This window comes from Pimephales promelas, chromosome 6 (assembly GCF_988280905.1).
Source record: "Pimephales promelas chromosome 6, fPimPro1.hap1.1, whole genome shotgun sequence".
Taxonomy (NCBI): domain Eukaryota; kingdom Metazoa; phylum Chordata; class Actinopteri; order Cypriniformes; family Leuciscidae; genus Pimephales; species Pimephales promelas.
The window spans coordinates 32996580-33018909 of record NC_142774.1 but is presented as its reverse complement, the minus strand read 5'-3'; the positions used below and the strand labels follow the sequence as shown (position 1 = coordinate 33018909).

The following is a 22330-nucleotide window of genomic DNA, read 5'->3' as shown; positions in this document are numbered from 1 at the left end:
TCAACAGAAATATTTGAAGTTATAGGTGTCTTACGAAAGATCATAAATTGTATTAGTAATAAAAAAATGCAGGTCACACCCCAAATATTATATACACCCGTTTATTTTGACCAAAGACGACTTTGGCATAAGAAAACCTCAAGCAGTGAGCATGTGATTTACATACTCTCGCGATACATCCCGAGTCCACACGAGATTTTCGGCGGATGTTGATATTTTGATCCGGATTTCTGTACTGTCGTTTCTCACCGAGGACGTACAATCTGCGTTATTGCATTTATTTGAGTAACGTGTGCGAAACGCGGTCTTTCTCGGCGCTTCTCTCGGGAAGCAAAGAGGCCGAGGCGGAGGGCGATGATGGAGGACTTTGATGAGATATACGAGGAGGAGGAAGAGGAAGAAGAGGACGAGGACAGGGCCGCGGAAGAGCAGCTGCTCAAATACGCTCCGGACCCGGTGGTAGTGCGCGGATCCGGGCACGTTACTGTGTAAGACTCCCGGCAGCTCTGGATCTATTCAAATATAGATTTATTAATCTACACTGATCACACCTAAGATATCAGGAGCTCAGTGCTCATTTAGAGACACAGAATACATGTTAAGTATCATTACTGCTGAAGACAAATATTTTTCATGACATATTATCTCAAAAACGTTTAACAACCTAAAAATATGTTGAATGTTCGGATGCGCATGCAATTCCCCAAAGAAAATGACAATTGACTATTATTTTGTGTTCATTGGAAAAAGTAACTTAAACGGGTTTGGAATTACGCAAGAGTGAGAATACGATTAAACGTACATTTTTGGTGAACTAAGTTACGTCTATTACAAGGATTTTCTATCTTTTATATGCCCCAGACCCCCAAATATATGACCCCCAAATATTCTCATGCGAGGGACCTTGGATAAAGACCTAATTTATACAGTGAATCTAAAATATTTTTGATTTCTGCTACATTATTACGTTTTTACACATTAAAGCAGAGAGAGTACTGTTGGATTGATTATTTACATAATATTATTAAATATTTACTTACTCATTCATATATTTATAAAATACTTTTGTATTATATAATTTTTATTTATTTTAATCTTTTTATTATACATTTTTTCTCTTTTTTTGCTACCTGGTCTAGTAAAATGAACGTTATATTACATAGACTATTACAAAATATAGCATATTACAGTAAATCTACTTGTGCCTTTGTCGAAACTTATATTTGAGAAATTAAAATCATAATATTTTAAGTATTATATATTGTTTTCTTTCCTGTAGGTTTGGACTGAGCAATAAATTTGAGTCTGAGTTTCCCTCAGCCCTTACGGGAAAGGTAAGTGTTATTTCAGTGGCTTTTTCATTCTAATCCCAGTGAGGAGTCTGTCATTAATTCCATTCAGGATTGAAATACTCTAAGACTGTTAAGTTTATTCACCCCAACATTTTTGTCAAGCTCAAACAGATGTTTAATAGAATGTTCAAGCTGCTCTTTTCCACGTACTAGTTGTTAAGCTCGAAAGTGTGTATTTTACAATGTAGTGCCACACACAATTCTGAGGTCTGACATGAGTTGTAGTTGACTGACTGCTTCATTTGTTGATTTACAGGTTGCACCGGAGGAGTTCAAAGCCAGCATAAACCGCGTGAACGGCTGTCTGAGGAAGGCTCTCCCGGTGAATGTCCGCTGGCTGCTGTGCGGCTGTCTCTGCTGTTGCTGTACTCTGGGCTTTAGTCTGTGGCCGGTCATCTGTCTTAGCAAAAGGGTAAGTTTGTGGAATGTTCCTGCTTTAAAAGAAGCTTCCTGGGAAAATTAGTTAAACCCATTCTTCAGTTTGTAAAAGCCCAAATATACAATGGAAATACAGTATATAGGTTAGGAATGTGATGTAATATTTTGCATTCAATATTGACAACAGTTTTTAATTCAATAGAATTAACGGTAATGCTTTACAATAATGTTCCATAAGTTGTATCTGTTAATATTATTTAATGAACTTGACTAAGCTAACATGAACTAACAATTGTGTTTTTAACCAACATTGACAAAGATAACTAGTTGTCTAATGGAACCGTTTTGTAAATAAGCTTTACATTTCTTCTTTTAAACACCCAGAATTCCTTGCCTTATAGGCTCGCTTGTGATTTATGTTTTCTTTATTACTGTTATTGAATTTTTTTCTACAAAGTGAGGGACAATATTTTATTTGATAATTGACTGCAGTAGACAATGGCAGTAAGAAAAAAAGAAAAAAGTGCATTTAAAAATAAAAAATAGTCTGTTTTATATAAGTTCTATTTCGAAAAATTCATCAAAGAATCCTGGAAAAATTATCACGGTTTACACCAACCGTTTTAAACATGGATAATAAAACTAAATTTTAATTGAGCACCAAATCCGAATATTAGATTACATACAACGATCATGTGACACTGGAGACTGGAGTAATGATGCTGAAAAAATCAGCTTTGATGTCATAGGAATAAATAAAAACTTTAAATATAATTAAAATTGCTAACAATTATATTGAATAGGAATGATATTATAACAATATTACTGTTTTTACTTGTATTTTTGGTCAAATAAATATAGCCTAGGTGAGAGAACTTTCAAAAACATGTAAAAAAAAAAAAACAAATCTTACCAACCCCGAAATATTTAAAAGATATGGGTACATAATAGGACATAAATAACTTCTCTCGTCGTGTGCTGAATAGTGTCTTTTTCACCAATAGACACGCAGATCCTTAGAGAAGCTATTGGAGTGGGAAAACAGCAGATTGTATCACAAGGTACGTTGAAGTTTGTGCGTTTGTTTGCAGTTTGTATTTTACCGTCAGGTGCTAATTTTACGACATGTTCATTTAGCTGTGTTTGCATTGGAGGCTCAGCAAAAGGAAGTGTGAAACCAACAACATGATGGAATATGTAAGCCAACTACAACACACACACACACCTACAAATCGTACTTATGAAAATTGTAAATTCACCTCCACCGTTTCTCTCCATCCTAGGTCATCCAAATAGAGTTCCTTCCCAAGATTCCCATCTTCCGGCCGGATTAGCAGTGGCGGGCTAGAGCTCATCCCTCCGGCGTGGTCTTCCAGAGGTGCCTTTCTCCGGTACTGTCATGGTTTTATCATGTGGCCTCGTCTCTTTTTCCCTTCACACTCTGAGCAAAAGACTCGCCTCACGTCCGAGCGCCACTCACAGCACTCCTCACCGAGAAAGCAACTGTTTACAACCCACAAACACACATACCGAGACACACGTCTGTGCCGTTTTGGTTTCGCGAGTGCATGAACACACACTGAGGGACCTTTACTGCGAGGAGGCCACGGAAAGTAACTTCCGAGACTGGAAACGTCTACTATACCTTAATCGCATCACACTAGCTAAGCGACTTCCTGTTGCCGACAACATCACTGTGGAGCGAATCAGTGAAGAATGGCTTGAGGAAGTGGCGGCTGTAGAATTAAACCTTTCCTGTTAATGAATTAAATAAAAAGATGGATGGTAGGAATCATTAATACGGATTTTCAGTTAGCGTAAAGCTAAATGGATACGGTCAATGCACAATACATAGTTCTCCATCTCTCCTTATCACAAATCATCATCTATATACAAAGACAATCAAACACTGACTGTGCCACGCACCATCTAGACTCTGACGGGACTTTTGAGTCTAGTGGAAGTCTTGGATCTGATGCGGTTCAAGTGCACCAATGGGTAGTGACGCAGCACAGATTGTTTTTTTTGTTTTGTTTTTTTTGAGTATTTTTAATCTTTGTTTACTTGCTCAGTTTAAAAAGACGAGCAGCAAATGTTTGTCTCTTGATTTGTGTGTGGAGGTGTTCGTTTTTGTCTGTCCCTGAGATATTTTGTTCACAAGTGAGACAAATCAAAACATTTATAGGTTTGTTGGGTCATTTGAAACGTTCTATTGGGAGTCAAACTTAATAATAATAAAATAAAATGAACCCACAAATATAGGATTTTCTCCAGGGCAGAAAGACATTTATTTCTACTTTCTACTTTTTTTTTTTAATTTAATCTTTTTCACTTCATTTTTTTTTCATCTTTGTTTCAATCCTGGGTCAGGTGTGAAGACTAAGCAAGTCCTATGCAGGCATTTTCTCTTAGTGAATTATACTTGTGTAAATGTATCCAATTGTAGGTTAATAAAACCGTTATGTCCCAAATACTCAATAAGACAATTGGTCCTATTAGGTCTCAAAACCTGAAATTTATGAAGTGTGTGTGAATACTGAATATTATTGCTGAAATTACAATAGCCCTATCTCTTGTCTGATGTCATCCTAAATCCCAGGGACATCGTCTTTATTTTTCAAAAAAATATTTCAGTGTATTTATGTACAATGTGTACAGAAATAAAACATGCCCAACTTGATTTTAGTTCCATTTACTCCTGAATGTATGCCTATTTTTTAATGTCTATATAGTATATATTGAATTCAAAATATTTTATATAAAATGTATTAACCACAATTATTGTGGACCAGTCTGTCTTAAAATTATACTTGTTGATTAATACTCTTTCCATTAGGGGTTTATGTATCTCAAATATTAAACAACAGTATGACCTGATGACCAGTCATTACGAAATGAGCGAAAAAATAGTCTAATCTTGTAGATGGCCTCTTTCATGGTGTGCTATTTTTGCTTGTATTCGTCATTTGCAAGTGAAAAGTCATTTGATTTGGATGAACACGTCTGATAAATCAATAAACGTAAATGTAAGTACCATAGCTTTCAATTTTCAGCTGTCAACTGTATCCTCACAATTTCAAAATTTTGCTGCTATTATTAGATAATACAGTGAGTTGTGAACAATTTAAAAACCCAATAAATTGTACAAAGTCAATGAAAATCATCTCTCAGACACAGTTAGACATGTATATTGTAAAACACATCAGTTACAGACAGTGAAACAGTGTGTTGAAGCAGCTCTCACTCCTCCCATGTGTCTCCATATATATTCTTTTTCCCTGTTTACAAAAAAAAATAAATTAATACATAAACACTGTGAAGGTCATGTTAAATGAATCATCCATACATTAATTTTCCGAAAATGCATTCATTTTCTACTTGTCCAATATGGGTACAGTGTAATATCACACAGGTATTAATTCCTCTTTAAATGATTATTAAATATTTAATTAAGGTTTATAGATAGTTTCCATGACAGAGTTCAAGATAAATATTTTTTATTACTACTGGAGCAGCCAGTTTGCTAAGTTTCAAATGATTATTAAACGGCAAACACAAACTACGCAAAAGTGTCCGAATTCACTCGTTTTTTCATTATTAGTGGACTAATGTAGGGAATAGAGAATGATGGTATAGGGGGCGATTTCGAACACAGCTCTAGTTATGACGTTGGATAATATATTGGCAGGTCTCTCACCTCTCTTGGTTGGGGTGGAATCGGCCGAAGACTTCGGCAATGCGTCTGGTTTCTGAGTCATTGTGACTTCATAGTTTTCCCTGTTCTTACTCTGTAGGTCCTTGTATAGAACATGTTTCTTCTGTGCATCATCCTCAATGTAAGATGATTCTGCTGGATTTGAGGGAAAATTTTAAATACCACAAATACCTCAGATGCATTCACATGTAATTATTGTAATGACCAGATTTCAACTTGTAAAACGTATTCACATCCGACCTCGTAGAGCTCGTAATTTCAACTAGGAAGCTGGGAATTTTTGGAGAGCTTCTACTTGAACCACACGCCGCTGCAGATTAATTTGGGCATTGATAGTGTTGTCACAGAAATGCATAATTCCCAGTCAAATGAGGAATGAACAGAACGTCAGGGGTGTAACGGTACACAGAAGTCACGGTTCGGTGCATACTTCGGTTTTAGGGTCACGATTCGATACGTGTTCAGAACATTTACGCATCCGGCCTCCCTAGATTTCTGATTGCTTAAAATTAAAAAATTAAGGAATAGTTGATTTGTTACTCTTATTAGATTGACCAATGCTGCAGACTGAAATGCAACGGCTGTTTTCAAACTTATTGGTTTGATTACCGTGTTGTGCGTAGCCATGGCTGTCATTCTCATTGAGTTCAATATTACACAATATTACCTCAAAGTTCAATATTACGGTTTTCCAAGAAATCATGGATAGATGAACGAGAAAAAGAGCCATCTATATATGAGACGACACAGCGAGTGAAATGGCACCTGAGGCTTCCCATTCCCAGTATACGAATATTTCATCCCTGGACAGTAGTGAGACTTCCACTGCCGCAAACTTTCCACTTTCCTTTCCGCAAAGTTTATGGAGCGTATCACAAAGTTTAATCGAAACTCAGAGTATAGGCTACTTAGCAAGCTCTTGTGTGTGATCTAAACTCATGTTTTGGGGGCATAGATCATAGATCTTTTTTTTTTTTCCCTAAAGCAAACAGTGTTGCATTACCACGAGCGCCCCCTTCTGGACTGGAGTGTGAATCGCCTGTGACTGACTTTATTCTTCGTCTGACTGTATGCACCGAACCATGACATCCATTCAGTGACTGTTTGGAAGGAATAACATGTACCGTTACACCCCTAGGTCACACATATATTAAGATATAGCATAAAATAAGCATATTTGGCGTGCTGTCCTGCTGAGTTTAGTTGACTCCCTGTTTAAAACTCTTGTCTATAGCTTTCTACTAATCCTGAAGACCTTGATTGGTTCAGGTATGTATGATTAGGGTTGGAGCTAACCCTTGCGGTACAGTAGTTTGAGGTGAACTATTCTACTGTTTAAAAATAGGCTAAGTAATAACTAAGATCTGCAGCAAATGTTAAGGATAATAAGACCTACAGCAGTTTTTAATGCAAATAAATAATGACACTTTAACTTGCCTGTAATTTGAGTGCCAGAGTGGTTTGTTGAATGCATGGGGTTAGTGTAAGTGAAATCACTGGCGTAGGAGGCCGACTGATCCCTCTGATCATCAAGCTGAAACACTGGCTCAAAATCAGCTTTGTTTGGATCACTCAACCCTGGCTGCTCACTAGGAAACCTGGAAAAAAAAATATTAAAAAAATGTCTTCCAAAACATCACTCCTTTTATTTAAAATTATGATAAAATGGAAGTAGTAGCTGATCTTTTGTTCTGCATTGTTAGGCCCTGTTTACACCTGGTATCAAGAAGCGTTTTGGTCGATCGGATCACAAAAGTTTTTGAAAAACTGAAAATTTTTGTCCACTTTCAATCACTTCTGTCCTATTTATTTAAATTAAGGATCTATGGGTGGGTAAATTTCTGGGGGGGGGGGGGGGGGGTCAGATATTTCGATCTAATGGACAAAATAATCTCACGTGAATGTGCCCTGAAAGGCATACGTCTTCGTATGCCTGAAATCTGGCATTCGTCAGCAGTCCTTTTTACCAGAAGGTCCAGTTATGACATTTAGATTAAAGTCCATGTAAAGGGAATTCTAAATTATTATTATAAATGTTAGAAATGTATTTCTAAAACTTATTACAAACACTGTGAACTGTGATGTACTGAATTGTGGAGTCAGACCGTTAAACATTTTTTCACCATTGCTTACTTTGGTGGTTGGTGTTGCTGTTTCTGTCTCAGTGCCTCCCCTAGTGGTGAATTCTCCAAGCTCATAAACTTTTCCTGGCATGTCTTCATGTATGATATCTTCCCTCCGAGGTACCCACAAACACCAGCAACTAACACATACAAGATGCACATACATATTTTTAACATTTAGTCTAACAATAAACCACCTCACAGTTACATGGACAGTAAATTTTACTCACAAACTACTTTAGGCAATGATCCAAATCTGCCAGAGGACGTAAGAGCTCCTATAGAAATGAAATCAAAACATTTACATTATTGTTCAAAGGTTTGGTTTCGGGTAAGATTATCAAGAAACCCACCTCTAGAAATAAGGAACTGAGTGAAGGCCATGCTGGTGGCAGATATAGGGAGAGCTGTATGTAGAGTAAGTAAAGACAGAAACATAAGTCAGTTATTATTTCAATAAAACCACAAGAATAGTAATATATAAAAACACTGAACATTTACTCACATCTGTACCAGAAGCTTTCCTGATTGCATTGCCTGAACACCTTCCTCTCCTCCTCAGTAGGGTTGTAGTCAATTCCAATGGGACCCTACATACACATATTGAAACATATCATGTTAATAATATACACGCACACACACACGAATATCAAGTTTTCTGCAGCTCTCTAAATATGATTTATATTATAAATATATATATATATATATATATATATATATATATATATATATATATATATACCTACATACAGTATATAAATATGTAACATTAAAGTATTTATTTAATAATATCATGAATAATAATAATAACATAGTATAATAGTAAGATAATAATATTATAGTAATATCCAGACAATTGTATAATGGATCTAGCATGCATTCATGCATTATGATGCATAAGCAGGTCTGATTATGTGACGCAATAGTGGAGACCAACATCATTCAGCATTATACAATGCATAACCTGGCAAAATCAAGTGTTGTTTTGTTACCAAACACACCAAGGCCGCATTCCTTGGGCGTTCACGGTCCGCTGGAGACTGCTCGGACATTGTGCATCCTATGTCTTTGGCTGTTGCTCTCATAGACGGCTTGCTCTTATAGGATAATGCTGCTCTTGCTCTCGAGTCAATAATGTCAAATCTAGGAACCTTCTTCCTCGACTGTACCGTAGAAGTTCATGGTGACCACCAGCTGTTAGTGCCATCATGCGGTTTGACATAGCGTCTACAACTTTGTTGTAATTTTTGCCTAATCTCAAAATGGTCGTAACTCGTAAAACATTAATTTTCAAAATATACGAACGCGTTTTTCACGAAAAAGAACATATTGGATCATCATTCACGAACTTCAGGTCGCCAGGTACCTTGTACTGATATTTAAAGATATTTAAAAGATTTCTATTTTAAATATGCTGTTGAGCTTTTTATTCATCAAATAATCCTGAGGGAAAATAATGTTTATGGACCATTTTGCAAGATGTAAACAACACTGGTCCAGAAACACTTCCTGTTTCAGTTTGTAACTGTTTTCTTTATTTCACATGTAAAGAAAAAATCTTAAAGATGTTTGTTTAACTTTTTGATTCAGTTTTATATGTTCTGTTGGTTGTATTTTATCCCAGGTTTTATGTAGTGTTAAAAAACCTAAACAGGAAGTGCTTCTGGGCCAGTTTTGTTTACATCTTGCACAGTTTTCAACAGTTTAATGATGCTGAAAATTCATCTTTGCCATCACAGAAAAAATTACGCAATAAATTAAATAAAAAATAAATGTATTAAAATACATTAAAAATAAATCATTCATTTTAAATTAAATTTAAATGTAATTCAGAATATTACTGTTTTTATTGTCTTTTTGATTAAATACTAAATTCACACTGTAAAAAAATGAAAGCAATTTTAACTGTATTATTGAAGAAAAAACGAGAAATAACCAAATACATTGTTGTAGCAGTGTGTATTGCTAGATGTACACCTTTAAATTGCAATTTTATTGTTTGCAAAATACTGTTTTATGCTGTAAAATTTAAACGTTGTTTTGTAAATATAAATTAGTTCTGTAGTATTATTGAATTATTATGGCAACCAGCTGGCACAGGTTTTTATTTTATTTTATTTTTTTAACAACAGAATTTTTTTTACAGTGCAGCCTTGGTCAGCCTCACTGACCCCAATGTCATGTATTAACAGACATGTTTATATCCTATTCTGACATTTTTTATCAATGCTCTGGTGGTTTTAGAAGTGGACTGAAACAAACAGTCTAAACTGGGAAATCTGTTATTCAGTGATTGATCTGCTCCAAACAGATTTATATTGCTCCTCTCCTTTTCAGGTCACAGGGTCTGTCGGTTTGTTAGACTATTTTTAGCCAACATTCTATTTTTACTTTCATTTTTAGCATAGACAGTTTGTCAGTCTATCAAATGCATGATAAGAATAATAAACAATATTAGAATAATATACTAAGCTTCATGATAAGGAAATATTTATTTTGATATCAAACATTTACAAACCTTAGATGTGTTTATTTACAATTCTAACCAGTTTTATTCCACTGCGTTCTGTGGATACACTAATTACTTTAAATAAACTTTACAAAATATATCAAAACATCAGTCTATTTTGTCTTTTTAAAAAATTTAAAATAGGTGAAACCATGGTTTATATTGTGACAAATGGGTCTATATGCTCTATTGGGGGATGCGGTCATAATATTCACATTCAGTCTTTGTAAAGTATCATTTTGATGCAAAAAGCGTGACAACTGGTTTCATATGATCTAATATCGCTATTATTTTCAGTTACAGTAGTTGACACTTAATGAGTGCTTTTAAACCAGCAGAAAGCACTGCAATTTTACTCTGAAGTCACAACTTGCTCTTCAAAGAGAGAGAAAAAAACTAGGAAGTACAAACTTGCATTCTAGACTAATATAAGTCCTTACATGACATCTATTCTATGTAAATATTTTAGGGACAATTGTTTACCCCAGAGCCCTGTGAGGACTGGCCATTTTGCTTACAGACTGAGATTCTGGAATAGGCCCCAGCATCCTTCCATTCACATGTAGATTGGAAAATGGATGGATGGATGGATGTTTCCCCCATTGTCATAATCAAGATCTCATTCATTCAGAAACTGATTGTCATGTGATCTAGTGCGGATGCAGGGTCAACATGGGCTGATGTATTGATCAGTGCCCTAGATTCAGGGTTCACACATTCGTTTTTTGTTCTCAGTAGAGGACATTTTGCTTTTTTAATTCTTGGAAACCATGCATGTCACAGTTGTAAATCTGGTGTATCTTAAAAAGGGAATAGGCTGTTCAGTGATTTCCGTTTTGGGGGATTCAGCCTCTCATAGTTCTTTTAAAAATGTCTGACCATTCACAGTTCAGCTCATTTTATGGAAGAATAAAATTAGGTGAGTTATTTTGGCAACTTTTAAATCATTTTGTAACTTTATACAATTTTATGTATCACATAAATGTAATATATTTTAAATTGTAATACAGAAAAAAATATATTACGACAAAGTAATTTTAGTATCATTATCATATCATATTTTCTTATGTTTTCTATTTTCATGTTAAGTTAAAGTTTTAGTCATGTTGTTGTGTTTTTGTCATTTATTTATTCATTTTATTTTTAGTTTGGTGCATGTCAAACTAAATGAAAATGAGAAATTATGTTTTTTTAATATAGTTTTTATTTATTTAATTTTATTTTAGTAACAAAAAATGTCTGTGTTTGTGTGTATGATGTTTTTTTGAAAATATGAAAAAGCAGAAAGTTTTCTTTGAAGGGCAGGTTTACTGTAAGGGGATGGAATATACTTGTACAGTATAAAAATTAGTATGTCTATGGAGAGTCCCCACAAAACGTGACAACATAACATGTGTGTCATGGAAACAATTGTGCAGTATCATCACAGGCTTCTTATTAGGACTTTCATACCCCAAACATTAAATCCAGACTCCTTTGCACAGTCATTAGCTGATACCACACGTGGACACTTTGAACCACGTGCATTGACACACACACAATCACACCCACACACACACAGACTCCCTATACCCACAGTGTTATCACTGACGTGGTAAACCTTGTACAGGGGAATCCTAAATGCGCTGGTGGGCGTTTATAAATTTGTTGAGGTTGTTGGACTGAGCCACTCTGAACAACAGCAGAACTGAAACAGATCACCTGGACACATTTGTCTCATCGAGTGTCTCCTTCAAGACAAATGCTTGCGTTCATGGCTATAGTTTTGTCAGATATGGTCTAGTAACTACCTGTGCACTGGGTTCAGGTGAGACAGGTAGAGAGGGAACGCGGTTCAGACTGTAGATAAGTCACGTATTGAACTCAAAGGCAGGTGAAGTGGGCTGAACATAACCACGCACGCGGCTGAAAGATTCGGAAGTGTTTGGACAGCTTTAGCATTGAGAAACTACACATTCAGGTGAGTACTTTGTGAAAATGCCTTTATTAAATGATATTTTTAAAAACATTTTAAGTAATATATATGTGGTGACACTTTACAAATAAGGTCACATCAGTTAACATTGGTTAATTAACTTTAAAAAAATGATACAATATGTTTTAATGTTATAGTTAATAAAAATACATGACAAAAATTAACAGATGAAGAGTTCAGATGCAAAAGCCTCTAAATGCCATTTGAAATGTTCTTCTTTAATGATGTTTAAGTTCAGTAATTTCACTTAAATAACAATTAATAGGTAATTATCATTGCCATTTAAGTGAAATCATTGAACTTAAATATACAAGCTTGATAAAAATTATCATTCTTGAAGAAAATTTCAAATGGCATTTAGAGGCTTTTTCTCTTCAGATACAAGTTTTGATTTTAATAATGTATCAATGTTGAAGAATAATAAATGCTTTATAATATATAAATATATAATATATAAATTAATAATATGTTAAGACACTTAAAATTCATCCTACCTTTTGTGACACTGCATTCATGCATTTAATTTAATCATTTCATTCTTTTTGAGAAAACACTTTCTATTATTCCAGCCAAATAGTTGTACCATCCTTTAAAAGCTTTAAAACAAAAACATCCAAAAGATGAAATTCGGTTGTACCATTTACATTAATATTTTAACATTCATTTGATTTTTGTATATAGCCAATAACATAAGATGAGCCATGTAGTCATTCACATTCTGTTCATTGTCAGTGCTGAAGCCAGTGCGGAAATTGTTTGGCACAGTACAGAAATCAATATAAAACCATGTGAGATTGATCAATCGATGAAGCTCTGATTATTGAGAAGCCCTGTGTGTTGTGTCTATTTACTTACAAAAACCAAATAGGGTGAATTCAGGATGATTGGGACACTTTTTTCCAATCATCTCACTGGCAAAAAGTGTCCAACCTGAATTAAACCTACAAATCAAAAATTTGAACCTTGAATTTTGACAGTCAGATCATTTTTTGTCATTGAGTGCAATTCTTATTTATCTGAATGATTGTTTATGTAAATCCATTGTATAAATCTTAATAAATAGTACATTATTATCTTTCATATCATATCTTATTTTTTCCAAACCAATAAAACTATTTTTCAAACCCTTTTATCTTTATAGATCCTGACTGGAGTACTATCACTGTGAGCATCGTGAAAATGCAATTCTTAGATAACTCATTACATTTGTACAGTAGAGAAGATGCCACAGGCGATTACAAATTATATTTAGTCCACTAAACATTAAAAGGCATCAATAAAACGGTAACAGGATGTATTTTTATTTACATTTTTACAGACAATGGCACCGCGACCAAAGCAAGAGGATGAATCTGAGGGGAAGCCAACAAAAACACTTGACGGTATGAACAGTGAACATCTGAGTAAATCGTAAATCAAACCTCATTTTATAAAGTTTCTCTCTCTTTCCTTCACGTGTTCTCTTAGTTCCCCGGGAGAAGTCTGTCTCCATGGCCCCTGCTCTTTCCACAGCAGCTCTGATTGAGGAGGATCCCTGGGACATGGCAGAATTGCAGGACACAGGGGTTAAATGGGCAGGTATGCTGAATGTTAGCTTGGCAGTGATTTTCACTGACCTTACCAAAAGATGTACTACACATTCCACTGCATCATATGATTTCTAAGGTCTTTAAACTATCAGCATGGTCAAAACCTGTTGTAAAATCTTCTGCATGCCTCAAAAAATACATTTTAACATAATTATAGAAATGTCAACCTTCAAGTATAGTGGTACAAGTCTTTTTTGCTGTGAAATCGTTACTGATTTGAATTAAACTTATATATTGTTATTGATGATAGTTCATGATACACACTGACTGGACTGGAGCAATTTAGGTTGTCTTTATTATCCATATGTCATTAAAGGCATGTTCAAATGTGAGTATCAAATATGATACATTAGGCTTTTGAGGAACGTTTATTTGTACATCATTGTAGCCTACTATGGCTTTAGATTATATGTTTTGTCTCCCACTCCCACAATACAAACTAGAGCTTTTATCATAAAACTGGAAATAATCTGACATGTTGTTGAGAGATAAGAGATAAGTGACTACTGATATGTGTAGTTTATGTAAGCAGTCTGTTAAATAAAAATCCATTATTTTACATCAGAATTCCAAATTCATTTGTGACCATAAGTCAGAAACGGCACCAAATTGCAAATACTAGCCTACCTGCGGCAAAAGTGTTACAAAAAGCAAAATACATACCAATACGTACATTTCACTGCAGTTTCTGACAGAAATGAACACCAGAGGAGTAATAAAATGTTGTCATATTAACGTTTATTTGTTCCGGGAAAAAAAAAGCGCTTTTAGCGCCACCCACTGGACATGTATTTATTTTAAGTTTATTTGAATAGGGAAAAGTATGTTACATAAGCTCATGTTTCATACTACAAAGTTTTAGCCGAGGCTTATTCTCAATATCAGTCCTTAGTGGGCCTTTACATAAAATTACACCATACATAGTTAAAATAAAAATAATAATACAATATAACACAAACGCAGCGGACGATCGGTGGTCACATTTTTGACCTCTGATTAAAGAGTCTTTAAGATTGTTTTTGAAAGATTGAAACTGTTGAAACTGAAACACGAGGCAAAGTATTTTTCTAATGAGCCTGGGCTGATATATTTGTTTATTTTGGTCCCCTGAATAAAACTGTTTTTTCCCTTCTCGAATATTCTCACTATGATCCATGATGACCTTTTTATTTTTAGATTTAAAAAAATAGATTTGACTATTATTTCATATGCCAGGCTTCACATAATGCTTTCTTTCCGTAAATTGTCTAGATCTGGACACTAAAAGGAAGATCCTGAGAGTTCTAATCACAGTAGCCAAATTTATTGTGCTGCTTGGTTTGCTCTACATGTTTGTTTGCTCACTGGACATCCTCAGCTCAGCTTTCCAGCTTGTTGGAGGTAAACTCAACAGAAATACACAACAATACAGTTTTAAGTGGTTATTAGAATAGCCTAAGTGAAGAATGCTCTTTATGCTGTCTATAGGTTTCATATTGAGGATGCATTTATTCATATAAGTAGCTACACTGGTTTTGTGGTTCACTATAGGGTTCATCCAAAAATGAAAATTCTGGCATCATTGTCTCACCTCCTGTTGTTTCAAAGTTGTCTTTCTTCTGTCGGACTTAAAAGAGGTCATGTTGGTAACCAAAAAATTTGGATCTCATTGATCCATGTGGACAAAAATACATCAGGGGTCAATGGGAACCAAAACTGTTTGGTTAGTGTAACCGGTCCCGCTCAGAGCAGGATTTGAACTGAGGTCGCCAGCATGGGAGGTGGGCTCACTGAGAAGGACGCTAAAGACCTCAGATGCTACCGTCAGTCGCTAGCGCACTTCTTGAGGCCAGGGGAGTGAGGTTTGCACGCACAGATCTTACTGGCCTACGTCCGTTACACTATCAACATTCTTCAAAATATCTTCTTTTTATGTTCCACAGGAGAAAGATTCATAGAGATTAGGAACGATATGAGGGTGAAATGATGACAGTATTTGCATTGTAGAGTGGACTAACTAACCCTTTAAATTAGCACATAGGTGGCTTTCTAAAAAAAAAAGGTTTCTTAAGGCATCAGGCTAAGTCAACCTTTCTGGTTGTAAGACAACAAAGTTACTAAACTTATTAGTTATGCGTAACAAGGATGTGTGTTTTCTCAGGAAAAGCTGCAGGGGACATCTTCCAGGAGAATAAAGTGCTCTCAAATCCTTTGGCAGGCCTGGTAATTGGGATGCTAGTAACTCTCCTAGTCCAGAGCTCCAGCACCTCCTCATCTATTGTGGTCAGCATGGTCTCTTCAGGATGTGAGTATCAAAAACAATTCACATTTCAAATGGTCCTTTCTTTTAGTCTTCTTGAGCATAAATGCCAAAATCTTTGAACAGAATTGAATCAAATTGACCTGAATCGGGATTTCAGATATACAATTCTTTATTTAAGTAAATCCCACTTTAAATAAATGAATATAAACTACTTTTCAACAGTGTTGGATGTCGCAACTGCTGTTCCTATTATTATGGGGACCAACATTGGCACATCAGTCACAAATACATTAGTAGCCATGACACAAGTTGGCGACAGGAACACGTTCCGCAGGTAAGAATAAGGCATTAATATAAAGTTCATAATGTGTAGAGCTGCTCATATCTGGTTGATGACACTATTGTCTTCTGCAGAACTGGTTCATAGACGAATCGACTCAGTTTCATAACTGATTCATTTTAAGATTGCCACTGTTATTAAAATGAATTAAACTGACTTCTTATATTAGCATGGAAAAACCCAGACAACTTCCGGCAAATTTAGATATCTCAGTTACAAATGAGAATGGTCTGGTTTTAACCAGGCTATTCTTATATTTGAATTTAACACATTTCTGATGATCTTTACACAGTTAGCGAACTGAAATAAATCAACAATGAACTGACTTGAAATCAATAATGACACTATTGTCTTTTCAGAGCTGCTTTACAGGCAGAATTCAAATTTGTCTTGTATTTGATGACGTTTGCATGATTTATTCTGTTATTTTCCTGTTTATTATTGTGACACTGCTTTGAAACAAGCTATAAAGCGCTTAACTTATTGTATCATGACTGCATAGAACATTACATGAAGCAGGAACTCAGAGAGAAATTCACTTAAAGGAACAGTTCACCCAAAAATTTTAATTCTGTCATTGAGTTGAGGGATAAAATAATGACAGAATTGACAGAAAGATATTAATGATATTTAATTAAGATGTGACCCTTTTCTGTGTCCAGGGCATTTGCGGGAGCCACCGTGCACGATTTCTTTAATTGGCTTTCTGTCCTGGTGCTGTTGCCGTTGGAAATTGCCTCAGGTTACCTGGTGAAGCTCACAGGTCTTATAGTGAGCTCATTTAATATCCAGAGTGGAGAAAATGCCCCAGCCCTTCTGAATGTTATCACTGACCCTCTCACCCTCTCTATCATCGAGGTATGTACAGTATGAGTTCTGTCGGTATGTTGAAAGAAGCTAACATTAATGAGGACAAGAAGAGAGTGAATTACCCCACGCACACCTTATACTGCCCTTCTGTACAGTACAAAGTTACAAGAGTTGTTGTTCATTAAGAGAGAGAGATAGTCATCTTAAATATAACGGAGATAAAAAGGAGATTAAAGCATAATCATAATAATTAATGTTTTTCATTTTCAGCTGGATGAGTCTGTGATCAGCGGCATTGCCACTGGAGACGCTGAAGCCAAAAACAAATCTTTCATCAAGGTCTGGTGCCAGACAGCCTCAAACACGGTAATTTTTTTATCTGATGCAATGTGCCAGATAAAAATAAATAAATGCCATATTAGTTTGACATTAATACTGGGGTTTACTGATTTTTTCTGATGTTGTTTGTTTCTAGACTCTCCAGAATGTGACAGCAGAAAATTGCAGTTTCTATTCTTGTTGGGAATTAAAAAATGTTACAGAAATTATAAACATCAAAAAATGTGAGTTCGAAATTGACACATTTTCATTGATATTGAGCACTAAAGACAAATGCAGGCGATAGTACTATACAGAAACAAGCAGACATCTGTTGTCGCTCATCTGTTGTCTCTTTCTCTTCAAACAGGCAATCACATCTTTGTTAACGCAAACCTTTCTGACCTGGCGGTGGGTCTGATTCTACTGGCTTGTTCTCTGCTCATCCTGTGCACTTGTCTCATTTTGATTGTGAAACTGCTCAACTCCATGCTCAAGGGCCAGGTTGCTGTTGTCATCAAGAAGATAATGAACACTGGTCAGCACCCTTTAGATACATATGAACCAGAGAGCAGATTTAGAAGTTAAAATAAGAAAAAGGGAATCAACTGATATATTTTATGACTGTTATTTATTTGTGGATTTATTGTTTCTATGCACAGATTTTCCATTTCCATTTGCATGGCTGACTGGATATATTGCAATTCTGGTTGGAGCAGGAATGACCTTTATTGTCCAGAGCAGTTCTGTCTTTACCTCGGCCATAACTCCTCTTGTCGGTCAGTACAGCCATCTATCTATTCTTAGTCTTTTATTAAGGTATTGTGATCCATTTAGTCAGTGATTCAATGTTGTTCAAAGTTTGATATCATTTACTCACTCACCCATACCTGAATCACTGAATCAGTTTAATTGGTATGAAAAAATTTGTGAGAATGATTTATAAGTAATTCATTCATGTTCATGAACTGGGCGTTGCAACTGTACTTCTATCATGAATATACCAAAAAGAACATAACTTAAATTTTAGTCTGTTCCTCCCCTTCAGAAGACTATAAATATAATTCAGAAGGGCTGCTTTTGTGCGTATAAAAGTTTTGAAGCTAAACGCTTATGACAATTGCATGAAAAGAAAGTCATAACGGTTTGGAATGACATGAGGGTGAATAAACAATGCCCTATTATTTTGGCTTTAACACAGTATGTTTGTTCTGTTCAATATTACCTCTTTGTGTTTACCTATTGCTGTAAATTAATGGGAAATCAATTTGCCTGCTTTTTTCAAAGAACATTTGAGCGTATTTTACTATTTAACAACCAGAACTAGTATAGAGAGCCTAAGTCCTTCCCTTTCCAGTCGACCACCTTGGGACCTTATTTCCAAGGGGGTAATCCATCGACCGGAAGTTGAAGCCCCCATCTTGTAGCAGAACTTCACTTGCGTTAGCATTTCCATTGACTCCCATTCATTTTGGCGTCACTTTGACAGCTAATAACTTTAAATCTGAGGCGTTTGAAGACCCCATTTGTCCATTTATTTCTAAAGAAACGCGGCAATGTATAAAATGCTCCCTTACCTTGTAGCTTATGTTATGGCTTTTATGTTATATCTTTTTTTTGTAAAAGTAGGCTAACGATTGCGTCATAACCACGCGACTCTCTGTCGAACAGTAGAGATTACTGTATGGACAGGAGGAGAAGCTCGTGGGCAATCGGGGAAACGTGGAGGCAAAATGACAAAATAATTAATCAGAATACCTAGTAAAAGTTCTCCTGCTCCTAGCTCATGGAATTTTTACGGTAAAAAAACGGCAGCTGTGTTATTAGTTATTTCAACAAAAATACATTAAATGTGAAGTGCCACACAGGGAATTGTGGGAATGTCAATTTACATTTTTTGCACTGTAAATTTTCACTTTCAAAAACGGTCAATTTAACGGTATTTTACAGTAAAATTATATCACAGATATTTACTGTACATAGTACGGAAACTTTCTGTTAACCAATTAAAAGTTTTGCACTGTAGCATTTTTACAGTCTTTTACCATTAATATCACAATTATTTTTTACTCACACTCTCCGCCTCTGCAAGTTTCGGAAGGGAATAATTCAGATTTCTCATGCCACAGCCACTAGAAGACAGACGGGTTGCTCACAGCACATCTACGTCGTCAAGCTCTGTTTTAGTCTTTATTTCTTTATTCTTTTTATTCTTTTCATAAAAATGCATTATTTATACCAATCACATACAATTCAATTGAAATTTCCTTTACATTTCCATGATCAGAAAGGAGCAGATGGAAGAATAATATTCTTATATTTGTCTGCCCCCTTTATAGACATCAATAGAGTCGGTTTTAGTCTGTGCGTCAGGAACGGAAGTCCTAAAGAAAAAAAAAACGCTAAAAATGGGCTTCATTTGTCTCACTTGAGTTCCCATGAGATGGCTCTGTCCACTTCTTACACTGTCTATGCTTATTTCGGAAAAAAATATTGTATGGTAGTCAATGGCGAGAGACAACAAATATTTTGATCTTGTTTGTATTGTGCCCTGAATTACACATATGATGTTTGTCAATTTAAAAGATACATTTTAAAGTAAAGAAAGTCATTCAGGGCAAAGAGTGTAATCCAGGGCACATGTTCAGATGGAATAAAAAGATTAGTTGTCTCTCGCCATTGACATATTTTTTTCTGAAATTAGGTCCCATGAGCCGGAAGCGAAGAGGGGGGGCTTAGGCTCTCTATAGCCTAGCTGTTGGAAGTTGACATATGTAAAGTGACACTTGTGTTTTTTATTTTATTTCAGGTATTGGTGTTATAAAAGTTGAAAGGGTATATCCTCTTTCCCTGGGATCCAATATTGGAACCACTACTACTGCAATATTAGCCGCCATGGCTAGTCCAGGGGAAAAACTTGAAAGTTCATTACAGGTTAGCATGGCATGCAAATATATTCATGCATAATCACAATCACTCATACACCCAGTCCATAACTTCATGATGTAACTCTTCTCTCCATTAGATAGCCTTGGTTCATCTCTTCTTCAACATGTCTGGGATTTTGCTGTGGTATCCAATCCCTTTCACACGTTTACCCATTCGAATGGCAAAGGCTCTTGGTGATATATCAGCCAAGTACCGTTGGTTCGCGGGCTTTTACATCGTCTTCTGCTTCTTCGCTTTACCTCTATTTGTCTTCGGCCTTTCTTTGGCTGGTTGGCAGGTCCTTGTGGGAGTTCTTGTTCCCATAGTGGCTGTTCTGATCTTCGCAATCATTGTAAATATTCTACAGAAGCGCAAACCTCAGTGGCTTCCTTCTGCTCTCAAGTCTTGGAGCTTCCTCCCTCTATGGGCCCACTCTCTTAAACCATGGGATAGAGTGGTTACCTTAATGGTCGCTCGCTGCTGCTGTTGCTGCAAGTGCTGCAATGTAACGGAGGAAGATGAAGAGAAGGGAAAACATGAAAATATGGATCACGGAATAGAATTGTATGATAATCCGACAATGACTGATGAGATCAAGGAGGCCAAGAAAACATTAAACAATTGTGAAATCCTCAGGGCAACCTCTTTATAGAGTTTAACAGAGCCTTAAAGGGATACTTCAGGATTTAGCATTAAGCTTTGTATTAGTACAAAACCTTTAGTACTTTCAAATTACCATGCTTTCCACCCTCATATTCCCTGTTTTTTTTTTTCTGGAAAAATCCTCAGATGATGCAAAAATCGTCATTTTACGTCATCTGAGGATTTTTTGGCCAGAGGCTAAAGACTACAGTTAGTAGTAGGGGCTATCCCGCATGTTTTCAATCTGCCCATAGAGGGTGGGATCTCACTCACAGAATGTACACATAGTGTCAGCCATCTTTTTTTGGAAGCTAAGCTAGCGGGCTCGTTCTATGGAGAAAGTTGAATAGTAGTGGTTACCATCCTCTTTTTCCCGGACATATCCGGGCGTCGATGTCCGGGATTCAGCTTTAGCTTTTTTTGGGCGATCTCGAAACAAATTTTCGGGGAGACTCATCACGGAGACTCACTAGTAGCCTAGGCTTGTTGTTTAACTACTACGCTCTGTTACCGGTAGGCGTGGCCCCCTAGGGAAGTGAACCAAGTGCATTCTGGGAGTTGTTGTCTTTCATCCACATAAGCGAAAAATATATATTTTCTGGCTTTTCTCAGTCTAGAAAGCTTCAAATTCAAAAATAATTTCAAAAAATAATTTCTTCTTCATAAATGCCCCATTTTAAATACACATTAATCTTTCCAGAAGTGAAGTATCCCTTTAAGGGTTATTATTACTAAACATATCCAACTCAAACTGGATTAAGTTTTTTTTTTAAACTTGCAGTTGACAGTAGGTTATATCAGTGGACTTGATGAACAGCAAGAATAAAGAGAAAACCAGTATATTTAATTTCACCATTTATTTTTAAAGTCTTACATTTATTTTACTTCTTATATTTACATTTTTATACAAAGATGCTATTTTGTACAGGAAATTGTAAATGTTATTGTTAAATAATTGTGTGTTACACTGTGAGATTTTTGTGATTGTACTTTTACTTGTGTCAGCATACAATGCTTACATTTATTTTTAATACCTCCTCTTGGAAATAAACGCCAGCTTTCATAAAATCTGTTTTAAATCAGAGTTCAACTTTTGATCATTCTCCATTTCCCTTTTTTATGTAAACTCGGGCCTTTGTATACTGTAAAATAATGCCATGATTTTACAATATTAAACTTTAATTTATTGCAGTAAATTACTGTATTCATCATTGTATTAGTGTTACAAAACACAACTTCCACTGTGTTACATGAGAAAAGATTGACTTATGTCTGATCATAATTTAGTCTATATGTTACTGTACAGTACTGCAAAGTGCAAATTATAACTGTACAGTAGGCTACATACATAATATAGTATTTTATAAATGAGGAGGAATTCATTTTATTATTGTTGACAAATCATTTTG

At 35.6% G+C, this 22330-nt stretch overlaps 3 protein-coding genes across 5 annotated transcripts; 2 read left to right on the top strand and 1 right to left on the bottom strand.

The window, feature by feature from the left end:
- The first annotated feature begins 188 nt into the window (after positions 1 to 188).
- Positions 189 to 4410, top strand: chic2 (cysteine rich hydrophobic domain 2). The gene is made up of 6 exons (XM_039674794.2): positions 189 to 488; positions 1280 to 1334; positions 1609 to 1764; positions 2735 to 2791; positions 2868 to 2927; positions 3014 to 4410. The coding sequence occupies exons 1-6, from the start codon at positions 355 to 357 to the stop codon at positions 3062 to 3064; spliced, it is 513 nt and encodes a 170-aa protein (XP_039530728.1). The 5' UTR covers positions 189 to 354; the 3' UTR covers positions 3065 to 4410.
- On the bottom strand, positions 3777 to 8742 carry unm_sa25545 (un-named sa25545). Of its 3 annotated transcripts, none has more exons than XM_039674791.2 (8): positions 8561 to 8742; positions 8074 to 8158; positions 7922 to 7975; positions 7799 to 7846; positions 7579 to 7708; positions 6883 to 7043; positions 5428 to 5580; positions 3777 to 5008 (listed from the first exon to the last, which is right to left on the bottom strand). In XM_039674791.2, the coding sequence occupies exons 1-8, from the start codon at positions 8651 to 8653 to the stop codon at positions 4971 to 4973; spliced, it is 762 nt and encodes a 253-aa protein (XP_039530725.2). In that variant the 5' UTR covers positions 8654 to 8742; the 3' UTR covers positions 3777 to 4970. The 3 variants fall into 3 exon arrangements, with proteins under 3 accessions (XP_039530725.2, XP_039530726.2, XP_039530727.2); XM_039674792.2 differs by having other exon boundaries at positions 5428 to 5577; positions 8561 to 8740; XM_039674793.2 differs by having other exon boundaries at positions 8570 to 8740.
- Positions 8743 to 11402: 2660 nt separating this feature from the next.
- Positions 11403 to 22117, top strand: slc34a2a (solute carrier family 34 member 2a). Its single transcript, XM_039674735.2, has 13 exons — positions 11403 to 12037; positions 13371 to 13434; positions 13520 to 13630; positions 14893 to 15021; positions 15782 to 15925; positions 16106 to 16217; positions 16886 to 17081; positions 17304 to 17399; positions 17509 to 17596; positions 17722 to 17889; positions 18014 to 18130; positions 20161 to 20285; positions 20377 to 22117. Exons 2-13 carry the CDS (start codon positions 13374 to 13376, stop codon positions 20929 to 20931), a joined length of 1902 nt encoding a protein of 633 aa, XP_039530669.2. The 5' UTR covers positions 11403 to 12037; positions 13371 to 13373; the 3' UTR covers positions 20932 to 22117.
- The last annotated feature ends 213 nt before the right edge of the window (positions 22118 to 22330 follow it).

What these genes read in the sequence shown, in the direction of transcription:
- chic2 (XM_039674794.2), top strand. Translation starts at nt 355, where the DNA reads ATGATGGAGGACTTTGATGAGATATACGAGGAGGAGGAAGAGGAAGAA. An exon ending in GGATCCGGGCACGTTACTGT is followed by an intron (nt 489 to 1,279) that starts GTAAGACTCCCG and finishes TCTTTCCTGTAG; the next exon opens with GTTTGGACTGAGCAATAAAT. An exon ending in ACAGCAGATTGTATCACAAG is followed by an intron (nt 2,792 to 2,867) that starts GTACGTTGAAGT and finishes ATGTTCATTTAG; the next exon opens with CTGTGTTTGCATTGGAGGCT.
- unm_sa25545 (XM_039674791.2), bottom strand. Translation starts at nt 8,653, where the DNA reads ATGAGAGCAACAGCCAAAGACATAGGATGCACAATGTCCGAGCAGTCT. An exon ending in ATGCGGCCTTGGTGTGTTTG is followed by an intron (nt 8,159 to 8,560) that starts GTAACAAAACAA and finishes ATGTGTATGTAG; the next exon opens with GGTCCCATTGGAATTGACTA. An exon ending in GGAAAGCTTCTGGTACAGAT is followed by an intron (nt 7,976 to 8,073) that starts GTGAGTAAATGT and finishes CTCTACATACAG; the next exon opens with CTCTCCCTATATCTGCCACC.
- slc34a2a (XM_039674735.2), top strand. Translation starts at nt 13,374, where the DNA reads ATGGCACCGCGACCAAAGCAAGAGGATGAATCTGAGGGGAAGCCAACA. An exon ending in TCACCCTCTCTATCATCGAG is followed by an intron (nt 17,082 to 17,303) that starts GTATGTACAGTA and finishes TTTCATTTTCAG; the next exon opens with CTGGATGAGTCTGTGATCAG. An exon ending in AATTATAAACATCAAAAAAT is followed by an intron (nt 17,597 to 17,721) that starts GTGAGTTCGAAA and finishes CTCTTCAAACAG; the next exon opens with GCAATCACATCTTTGTTAAC.